This window comes from Manis pentadactyla, chromosome 4, assembly GCF_030020395.1.
Source record: "Manis pentadactyla isolate mManPen7 chromosome 4, mManPen7.hap1, whole genome shotgun sequence".
Classification (NCBI taxonomy): Eukaryota; Metazoa; Chordata; class Mammalia; order Pholidota; family Manidae; genus Manis; species Manis pentadactyla.
This window is the reverse complement of record NC_080022.1, coordinates 170,379,418-170,390,346: the sequence shown is the minus strand read 5'-3', so window position 1 is coordinate 170,390,346 and position 10,929 is coordinate 170,379,418. Positions and strand designations below refer to the sequence as shown.

The window sequence follows — 10,929 nt, the reverse complement described above, 5'->3', positions numbered from 1 at the left end:
AAATCAAATGTTTAATTAAAAACAATGCCTTTAATATCAAGATGACAATAATACAGTTCCTCCCTTGGAAGAGTTTTGTCTCATCAGGGACAGAGATGCATAAACAATAGTGACTACCCGAGGTGATACTAAGTTATTCAAAGTTCTGTGTGCTTGTGAGGGGGATGAGGACCCAGTGCAGGGAGGTCGGAGGAGTGAGTAATTTAGTCAGGGTCTGGGCTAGATTAGAGACTTTACAGAAGGGGTAACATTTGAGCTGAGGGTAAGTAGGTTGGTGCCCAGGAGACCCAAATAGGTAAGGAGGTGAGCAAAGGCCAGAAGTGTGCAAGTTCATAAGGTCTGTAAGGAGCAGCAACCCCATGCACTGGAGTGAAACTCATCCTGTTCTGGGTTAGTAAAATGGGCACGTAGGTGACTTGAACACACTGCTGAAGTGACTAGCAGTTAATCAGAAAAATGCTCCTGCAATGAGGAAATCTGTAGGTTCAATACAATTCAGTCAAAATCCCAACAGACTTTTTCTTTTAGCAGCTGACAAGCTAATTCAAAAATGTATGTGGAAATGCAAAGGACCTAGAATAACCAAACGTTTTTGGAAAAGAAGAATAAAAGAGAACTTATGCTTTGCTTTCAGGACTTTAAAAAAAACTACAGTGGTGGTATTAGCATAAAGGTCAACATACAGATCAATGGAACAGAACAGAGAATCTAAAATGATATAACCACTTTGGGAAACAGTTTGGCAGCTTCTTAAAAAGTTAAACATACACTTACTGTATGACCCAGCCACTCCACTCCTAGGAATTTACCCAAGAGAAATCAAAGCTGTACCCAAATATCCATAACAGCTTTATTTATAATAGCCCAAACTGGAAACACACCTGTTGACAGGTGAATGGATAAACAAATTGTAGTTTATGTAATGGAGTACAACAGAACAATAGAAAGGAAACAACTAATGATACATGCATAATATGGATAAATCTCAAAATAATTATACTGAGTGAAATAATTCAGACAAAAAAGACTAAATTATTCAATTTATATGAAACTCTAGAAAATGCAAACTTAATCTACATTGCCCAAAAGCAAAGCAGTGTCTCCTGGGAACATGGCGGTAGAGCAGGGAAGGATAGATTACAAAGGTGTACAAGGAGACTTTTGGGGGTGAAGATCTATGTGTTATCTTGATCGTGGTAAGCTTTCATGGTATATATATATATGGGTTAAAACTCATCAAATCGCACACTTTAAATATGTACAATTTATTGTATGTCAGTTATATATCAATAAAGCTGTTAAAAAAACCCAATAAAATAGCAATACTGATGTATATTTTTTGGCAGTTTACAAAGCTCTCTGTGATCTTCAGAGCACCTGAGTGAGGGAGGGAGCTGGGCGGTATTTTTCTGGTTTCACGGAGGAAACACTGAAGCTGAGAGTGGTGACAGGTTCGCCCCAAAGCACAGCACCAGGATATAGGTGAGCTGGGCTGGGACCCAGCCTTGGGTTGAGTTGGTAGGGTAAAATAGACTGGAATTGGCACCTGCAGGGCTAGCCCTTCCCAGGTAACCACCACCCTCCTTGTTACTACCCTGGTCTGAACCCCGTGGTCTCCCTCAAGGATTACTGTGTTATCTTTCTACTTAGGTCTCTTTGCTTTACCCTTACCATCTTCCCTCTCAACCAGCAGTTAGAATATTCATTTTAAACTGCCAGTCAGATCGTGTCACTCTGTTCAAAACCCTGCAGTGGTCCCCGATTTCACTCTGAATAAAAGCTACTCTCTGACTCCCTGTGCTCTGGCTACCAGCCTTTCCTTATTATTTCTTGAACAGGAAAATAGTATATATGCTCCTTCCTAGGGCCTTTGCTCTGAGGGTTCTCTCAGCCCCAAAGAACCTGAAATTGGCCTGAATGCTCCCTCCCAGGTACTTAAGTGACCCTCTCCCCTCCTTTATATATTTGTTCAAATCTCTCCTTTGTGATGAGACATACCATGACCACCCTATTTAACACTCTAACCTAATTGCCTTTCATCTCCAATTTGGGAATTCTTGATTCCTTACTCGGTTTTCTTTTTACCATAGGACCACTTGCTGATATATTACATAACTTCTTTATTTATCTTCTGGATTGTTTGCTACTGTTTTCCCCAATAAAGCGTGAGCTACACAGTGTGAGTGTCTTTGCTTGTTTCATTCACTGTTGTTGCTCCAGTGCCCAGAACAGAACCTGGCACATTGCAAGTATTCAGTAAATATTTTGAATGAAAGAACTAGAGCCTAGTTTTTTGTGATAATAATTCCTTGCTTCTCTTTGTAGCTTTTCCACCTAATAACATCCATCCCAAATAACACAACTCAGGTTTGCTTGTTTTGACTCTATGTAAATTGAATCATACTATATTTGTCTTTTCATGTTCCAGTTTCTTTTGCTTAACATTACGTTTTTAAGATTTATTCACGTTGTGTGTAGCTGCGATTCATTCATTTTCCTGGTTGTCGAGTTTTTCCTTGTATGAATATATCACAACCCATCCATCCATTCAACCATTGAAGGACATCTGGGCTTTGTCCAGTTTTTAGACAATCTCATGTTTATCTCCTGGCACACGAGTATATGAGAATTTCTAGGTTATGTACCTAGGAATGGAGAGCCAGGGTCTTAGTCATGTGACTCCTCAATTTTACTAGGTAATATCAAATGGTTTCCAAAGTGGTTACACCAACTGTCACCTCTTTGAGCCTTGTTTCCCCTGTATTTCCTTTTAAAATAAGAGGATTGGGGATTTCTGTGGTCTCCTTTGGTTCTGACATTTTATGAATCTGTAATCATAAATAAGAAGCAGTTGGGGCAACACCTAAGTTACAAGGGAGAAAAGCAAACGCCGCCATGCTTGGGATGAGGCCTCCAAACATCCTAGGGGTGAAGTATAGCCCCAAACTCCTAAGACTGGTGTCAGAGTAGAGACTCTGACCTTCACGGAGACTAACAACTCATTTGTATGCTGTGTCCTCTGCTTCTGCCCGCCCTTGGGAGAATTCCCAAACACAGATCATGGCAAAGAGACAAGAGGCAAAAATAATAAGTTAATTCAGAGGTAAGGTTAAACATGGCAAGTAAAAATTAAGGGTGAGTGATCTGTGTGGGGGCGGAGCTGTGCTATTTGTCTTTGGATAGGAAGTGATAAGCTGTCTTTCTAGGGAGGGCTTCCTGAAAGAGGAGGGAATTTCACAGGAACACACGGGGTGGAGAGGAGGCAGTGGCAGCTTTTAGGGCAGGGTGAGGGTAGAGCTGAGGGTGTCACTGAGAAGAAGCCAGTGAGGAGCTGGTTGGTCTAGCTGGAGAATATTTCCTGAGCACAGAAGCTGTCTCCATCCACATTTCCCTGGGGAGTTTCCCCAAGACACACAGGTCCTTGGCCCTTGGCTCCAATTGGAGGCTGGTCAGTGTTGGGCAGAAAGGGAGTGGTGCAGGAGTGAGAACCTCCTGGTTCTTCACAGGGTGGATCCTGATGGGCCTCTGCTGTAAGCCCCTGTCTGGCTATTGCGAGGAGACGGGTAGGTTTAGGACTGCATGCTCAAGGAGTCCCTTCTCCCAGCTGCATGTTCTTCCTCCTCCGCCTTCTCTTCCCCTACAATTTCCTTCTTTCATTCACATGTTCATTCCAGCGTTTATTCAGTCATGCATACAACGAGTGCCTAATACATGGCTAGCTCTATGCTAGGCACCAAGGACGATGAAATAAACAAGGCACACTCCTGGGTCTTGAGGAGCTCACAGTCAAATGGGGGAGACCCACTGGACATGATTTTTCTTCCCACCCTGCTCACCTGCAGCAGGCTGTAGTGGGCAGAGCAAGGAACTTGGCAGGAGAGGGTCAGTTACTCATCTGCAAAATGATGATAACACTTGGCTCAAGAGGTCGCTGAGCGGTGTTTGCCTTAGCACCTTGCCTTTCACATAGTAGCTGCTCAGTGAGTGTTAGCTAGAATGGACTAACATTGAGGAGGGAGTCATTAGGCAGTCTGGGCACTATGTCCAATGACATGAACCTGTCCTCCGACCCAGTCTATGAGAAGGGAGGTGATTCACAAAACAAAAACAAAAGCATTTAGAGCTTTCTAGTCAGAACAGAAAGGTGAGAAAATGGGGACCAGACTAACTAATTCAGGGCAGAGGAACCTCTGTAGGAGCCTGATGGGGTAATAAAGAGCCTTTCCTGGGGAGGATGGGGAGGCCTGGAATGAGACTACCAAGAGAACTGAAAAATCTCAGTGGTTGGTTGGTTCACGTGTCCTCTGGCTAGCACTCTCTTCCCTCACTCTCTGGACAGTTAGTCTCTTGTTGTGCCTGCCCAGGACTAGTCAATCTTGGGCTCAGCAACACCTAGATGGGGGATTTAATCACTAAGCAAATATTTGGAGTGTTTCTTATGTAACAGGCCCTATGCAAAGTGATGGAAACACAGCAGTGAAGAAAACAAAGATCTCTAGACAGGTGGTGATTATACAGCATCTTGCTACGCTGATGGACAGTGACTGTAGTGGGGTGTGTGTGGGGGACTTGGTAAGGAGAGGAGCCTGGTAAACATAGTGTTCTTCATGTAATTGTAGATTAATGATAGCAAAAATAAAATAAGATAAAGAAAACAAAGATCTCTATCTTCATGTACATATGCAATGAATCTGAAGATAAATTGTTAGAAAAGGAATTGCTGGCATGTGCATTTTAAATTGATGGACAAAGAATTTGCTACAGTTTATGTTCCATCTGGATGCCTGTTTCTGAATGAGGCTATTTCTAACCAGAGGGATAAGAGCTGCACAGGTGATTCCTCCAGACTACAATCTTCCTGCTAGGCCATTAGCCTGAGTTGCTGTCCCCCACAGTCAGAAATGGAGTACCTTCATAGATGCCCCCTCTGAGATTTGTGCCATTTGGAAGGATACTTGGTAGGGGTGGAGTTTAAGCCATGTAGGAGTGGAAGTCTCTCTAGGACCAAGAAATAAAGGCGGTGAGGAGATGTTTCAAGAGGATGCTTGTGAGGGAAGGGACCAGAAAGTGACATCATCAGGGATCACTTGGGCCAAGCATGGGCAGCTGCCCCACTGCTGGTGACAGCTGGATTGGGGGAGGTTTTTGTCCACAAAAATGTCACAACATTGTTGCAGTGTGAGTAGGACCCAAGGTGCTTGGCAGGGGCACAGGCATGCTGATTCTCTGCAGAGTGGGCTGACCCCTTCACCTGAGCTGGTCAAGGCATGATTCTCCCACCTGGAGCTAGATGGTTGCTAGGGTCAGGTTGTGCTCCGGGGACCTAAAAGGACTCAGGTGGAAGTAGGGAAGCTCCAGCATGTTGGAGCAGTAAATGTATGTCCTGATTTCCAAGACTGATTTCAAATATTCTCCCCCACAAGTTCACCAGCACCTGTCAGGCCGAGTGTCCCAGTTTTTGGTTTGGAAAAAATAGTCTAGCAGGCAATGGAGAAAGAGGAAGCAGTTCCTTCCAACATCTAAGCGTGGGGCAGGGCGGTAGGGGGAACAGGAGACTGGTAGAGATGGCCCCTGCCCTGTGCTGGCATGTGGCGTTGAATTCTTCGCTCTGTGCTGCGGAGTGCAGGTGAGTGGTATAAAAGGCGTTGTGACTGACGTCCTCATAGCCCCACCTACTTACCCCATCCCCCGCCCTATCGCACCTTGGGAAGTCTGATCTGATCTCTCAGCCGCACCCCACCCGCTCAATGGAAAGGGTCCATGTGCAAATGGCAAAACACTCTGACATGGCTGCCTAAAAAGGCGGCCTGAGCACTGGGTTCGGTGCGGCAGATTTCAGGCAGCCGAGACGCAGACGTCAGCTTCTCCGAAGAGGACAGGGAAAAGAAACTCCAGGTCCCCAAAGCTGAGCTACAGCCTGTTCGGCCACCGCCCCTCACAACTCCCTACGAAGTGACGGTCGACCCAGCCCCTAAGCGATCAGGCCACTGCCCCCAGACGCGTGCTCTCTGCTCCCAGCGTAGCGCGGCCCATCTCCCCACCCGAGGCCCCGCCCCCGGCCGCGCCCCGGCCCCTCTGGCTCGGAGGCTGCGCCCTCCCGCTGTCCAAACGGAGGCGCCAGCTGGACTACAAGTCCCAGCAGCTCCTGGGCCCCGCCCCTGGGACGGGCAGCGAATTGGGAGGAACCCTGGAGCTCAGGCTAGGGAACGCGTGTGGCCAATCGCGCGGCCATTTGCGCCGTGTGCCGATGGGGGCGGGGAGAAGCCCAGCGGGGCTGGAACAAAAGCCGAATTCCGAGCGGCTGCGGGAGGCTAGAGCGCTCGGGGGAACTGGCTGTTTGTTGCGGCCTACGAAGGGAGCGCCGTGCACCGACTTTCGCAGAGAGGTGAGCGGCGGGCGGCAGCTTTTGCGGGACGGACCCCACCTGCCCGGGAAGCTTCCCGCCTCCTCCCTCCAACCCGGAACCGCCACCCCGGCGCAGGCTTGGTGCTCACGCGCCCTCTCTGCACCTGCCTGGAAGTTTAGGGCGTCTTGGCTTTAGGTGAGTTTTTGCCCGGGACCCCGGCCGGCGGCCGCGTGTCGACCACCCCTCCCCTCTCCCACATTCCAGTTCCTGGGAGTTTGAACGGAGCTTCCCTCCGTCCTTGCTTCTTTTCCCTCCGCCTAATTGAATTTGCACCATCCTGACGCCCCTCACCCCGACGCGGGGCCGGTCATAGAGCCGCTTCTGCCTTTATCCGGCCACCTCTTAACCCCCATCCGGGTTCCCCCACCAGATCAGGGAGACGGGAAGTAGAGCGGGGGGCCACTCGCCCCGCTCCGACCGGGCTTGGGCCTGACTCTTAGTTTTGTGGAGAGTCGATGAGACCCACGAAAGTGGAGGGAGCAAGCCGGCGCAAAGCCTTGGCGGGCCACGCGGGCAGGGCTGCCCCAGGGTACCCGAGGCCTGGCCTCGCCGCGAGGACTTGGCCGTGGAGCGTAGGAAGGACCCTCCTCGCCCCCGAGGTAACGTCCGGCCCAGGCATTAAGCGACAGATGGCCCGGGTGTCTGCCCCCTCCCTCCTGCCACTGACGCCGAGCCTGGCCGAGGCGAGGTCCTCAAGGAGCCGGAGGATGCTGCCGCCCTCCTCCGTTGGGCCTGGCAGAGGCCCAGTCCCAGCTCCTGCTGCCCTCTCCAACCGTGGCAGATACTGTGCAGGACCGAAGAGTTCGGTCATTAGGTGTTCCCCGGGAAGAGGATTTGGGTGGGGGGTGAACAGTGCTTAGCTGTGTGGTCAGCCAGCCCACTCCTCTCCACCTTTTAACTTTGTTCCAGCCAGTTCAGATCCTTAGATTTATGAAATGTTGGCTGAGGGACAGCTGGTAGACCCCAGCTGCCCAGATGAGTAATTTTAACTGCTTAGAGAGCATCTTAAATGGCTTGGGGGATGGTGATGGGAAGAGCCTGAGACACTGGGCAGCTGGTGTCTCCACCCCCGTTCTCGTGTGGTGTTTAATGCAGTAGGGAACCCTCACAGAATTCTGCCCCTTGCCTTCATTCCAGGGATTGCTTGTCCTCTCAGAAAACCCCGATCCTACACATACCAACCTTAAAATGAGTGCTCGTTGTCCTTCCCAGAGAGAAACCCTAAGTGGCATCCCCAGTTGTTCCTCTCCACGGGCTCTGTCTTAGAGGCACTTTCCTGGGGAACAGCCTCCTTCCATTCAGCCTTCCCTGTGGGCTGCTTTTGTCCTTGGTGGCTCTTGTGGGTGAGCCCAATCCTGAGTCACTTATGCTGTCTGCAGAAAAGACCCTATTCAGCTTATAAGGCCCTCCCTTGGAGTATGTGTGTATTTTCAGGTTCTCTGGCATGATTCCCCCTGTATGGTTTACACATTTACCTGTTGCTAGGTAATAGTTCCTGGGGCCCCAAAGTGGATCTCCGGGATCTTAGCTCTGCCCTGAAACCATCTATCACCAGTTTGACAGACATTCAGTTCCTGGGCAGGCAGCCTAAGACTTTGGAGCTGGGGTGGGGATGGGGTAGCTCTCCCCAAAAAACAGACTGTTAAGCCGCCACTAGAGCAGATATTCTTAGCTGATGTCCTGTGGGCCATCAGATCACAGTCACAGGTCAGCACCTTGAAATGGAATGCACAATTGGATATGTGCACATTTTTCTGGGCTTTTCTTAAAGGTGTTCAAAGAGTCTGAGACCTTAAATAGGTTAAGAGTCATAGCCCTAGAGACTCGAAGACCCTGCTGAACGATTATATTTTCAATCTATCTCCTCCCAGGCCACTCCCTGGGTTTGTGAGCCTTCTTACCCTGCATTAGCGAATATGCAGAGGCCAGATTCTTTTTCTGCTCTTATTCTACCATAAAAGTCTTTGTCTTGGCCTTGAGAGGGCTTGCCCCATCTAAGCCAAAGTCCTGTGATGGCGAATCTGTTTAAAGCTGACCAGTCTTTTCTCTCTCGTGTCATCCCCTCGCTGTGTCTTCTGTGCCTCCCCTTCCCCCAGCTCTATGGAGATGAGCTCTTGGATCTAAGATTTGAGATTTGATCTAAGGCTCAAGAACATTGTGATTTTTCGGCTGCAGAAGGGTCCCTTTCCTTAATCTTGTCCTTCCCAGAGTTGGGTGTTTGCTTTGGGAGGTTCCAGGCTGGGGTAATTGTTGTTCTAGAAGTGTCTTTCAGACTTCTTCCTGCTGGAGAGGCTTAGCTGAGGGGCTTCCACCCTCCTGGAGTTTGTGATAACTTGTGTCCTGATGTGCCTGAGCTGCTGAGGGTGTTCAGAGTCCCCTCCCCCACCTTCTTCCTCTGCTTGCTCGGCCCTGGGCTGCATTTTGTTTGGGAGGGGGTGGGGGCAGGTATACCCTTCTGATTTCAGGACCAGTTTTTCTGGTCTGAAGTCAAGAAGATTGGGAAATGGGGCTGGAGTGGTTTGGGGGTTAAGGACTGTGGAGCAGTGGGGTTGTTGAGATGTCTCGTTTGGAAACTCATGTTGACAAGGAGCCGGAAGTCATCCCAGGGGAAGGCCAGAAGAGGGAATATCTCCTTTGAGCCCCTTCACAGCTCCCCCACTTTGGGCCAACACGAGACTGAATGTGCCCATTATGCTGAGCTGGAGTCTAGCTGGGAGGCTGAGGGAGCCAGCCAGGATTAGAACCTGAAGCCCTAGCCTGGCAAGTTGGGAGGAAGATGGAGAGTGGCCCCTGGAACTTTAGCCTCCCCTGAGCCTGGAATGGAGACCAACCTTCATGTATAAACCAGCCAGCTCCCTAACTCCACCCTCCTTTATTTGCATTTGACTTTTTTCCTCCAGCAAATATAGCAACTTCAGTTTTGGATCTTTGCAGGAGAGAGAGGAGTGACTTTTCCTGATCTGGCCAAGCTCTTGGCATGAATGACTTGGTTTCTTTTCTCTCTCCCTCCCCGTTCCTCTCCTCCACTTCGTCCTCCACTGCCCTTGGGAGAGTGGGTGTGTCAGGACAAAGCAGGGGGAAAATGAGGAAATTGTCATCACATACCCTGTGTGAGATGAAGCGGCCCCCCTGCATCCTGTGGCCTGGTCCCTGAGGAAATGGTCTTTTCTCTTGGCCTGAGGCATGGAGTTTTCTGGGGACCAGAGTAAGAGGGTTTGGGTTCAAGTCTTGGGTCCTCTGTTTATTAGGCTCTTATTAGCTCTGAGCATTACTCCTTCTCTAAGAAACAGGGTTTTGAATCTTGATGTGCCTTACAGGACTCGCATAAAATGTAGTGGAAGATGGTTTCTGCCTCCTCCCCTGGCTCTGGCTCAGGTAGAAGTGACCAGTACTGGGTGGTCGCTGCAGAGGCCTCTGCTCTAACGTGGCGGCTGATGACTCGCTGGTTTAGGCAGATGCACTGAAGGCCTGCCCAGTGTCTGCTCTGAACTGGGGGTGGGAGTCTAGTGTCCTGGGAGAAATGAGCCTCTTCCTCCTTGCTCCTGGGGGCTTGGTTCTGCCTGAGGCTAAGTAAACTTGCCCTCAGCCTGTTGCGGGGTGTGTGTGTGAAATGGGTGAGCCTGGGTGTGGGGAAGACAAAACCTGTAGGGGAAGTAAGGCCAGCGTTGCACAATTCTGGCCATGGGCCCCATAGGTCACAGAACCAAAAGGTATGTTTCGGTGTCTGTGTACCTACCTCGGGTGGCACCAGCACTCAGGTTTGGGTCATACCTGCCCTTTTTTTTTTTAAAACTGAGGTATTGTTGATAGCCAATCTTTTATTGGTCTCAAGTATACAACACAGAGGTTCAGCAGTTCCCCACATTATCAAATCCTCGCCCCCCTCTAGTGCAGTCACCATCTGTCCACATAGGAAGATGTTGCTAGTCTTTCTGGTTTCCTCATCCAGCTGCCTTTTGCTCCAGGATGAATGTGGTCATGGGTGAGCTGGTTTGCTGAGATGGAACAGAGAGAGGGCTCAGGCCAAGAGTCCTCGAGAGTGGGAAATGCTGCCTGTGTTTTTCTCCACTGTCTTCCCTCACTTGTCATTTCCTAATCCTCTTCTGCTATCAGAAGTGCTGTTAGCTTTCTCCTTCCCACCCGTCCTGCTGGGGCAAGCCTTTCTCTCCCTCCTCAGGAGCACTGAGATTGGGTTTTGTTGTCTGGAAGCAGCTGGTCATGATTCTCCTGTGCTGGAGAAGATAGTACCTGTTTCCTTGCCTCTTCTGATCAGCTGTTCTTACCTCAGCAGGTAGAGCAGGTCCATCTGCAGCCATGTCAGCCAAGGCAATTTCGGAGCAGACAGGCAAAGAACTCCTCTACAAGTACATCTGTACTACCTCGGCAATCCAGAACCGGTTTAAGTATGCCCGGGTCACCCCTGACACAGACTGGGCCCGCCTGCTGCAGGACCACCCCTGGCTGCTCAGCCAGGTAAGCCTGCTCTTCCCCCGCACCCCAGCCCCACTGAGCCCTTTGTCCAA

General features: G+C 49.7%; 1 protein-coding gene across 5 annotated transcripts in view; it reads left to right on the top strand.

Annotated features, from left to right (window-relative positions):
- The first annotated feature begins 6,232 nt into the window (after window positions 1–6,232).
- Window positions 6,233–10,929, top strand: part of ACLY (ATP citrate lyase) — a 38,493-nt gene continuing 33,796 nt past the window's right edge. For 2 of the 5 annotated variants that reach the window (XM_036882923.2, XM_036882919.2), the window contains exons 1-2: window positions 6,250–6,541; window positions 10,695–10,879. In XM_036882923.2, coding sequence (XP_036738818.1) covers window positions 10,721–10,879 — 159 coding nt within the window. In that variant the 5' untranslated portion in view covers window positions 6,250–6,541; window positions 10,695–10,720. Of the gene's footprint in view, window positions 6,542–10,694; window positions 10,880–10,929 lie in introns of all 5 variants that reach the window. The other 3 variants (XM_036882921.2, XM_036882922.2, XM_036882920.2) reach the window with 3 other exon arrangements.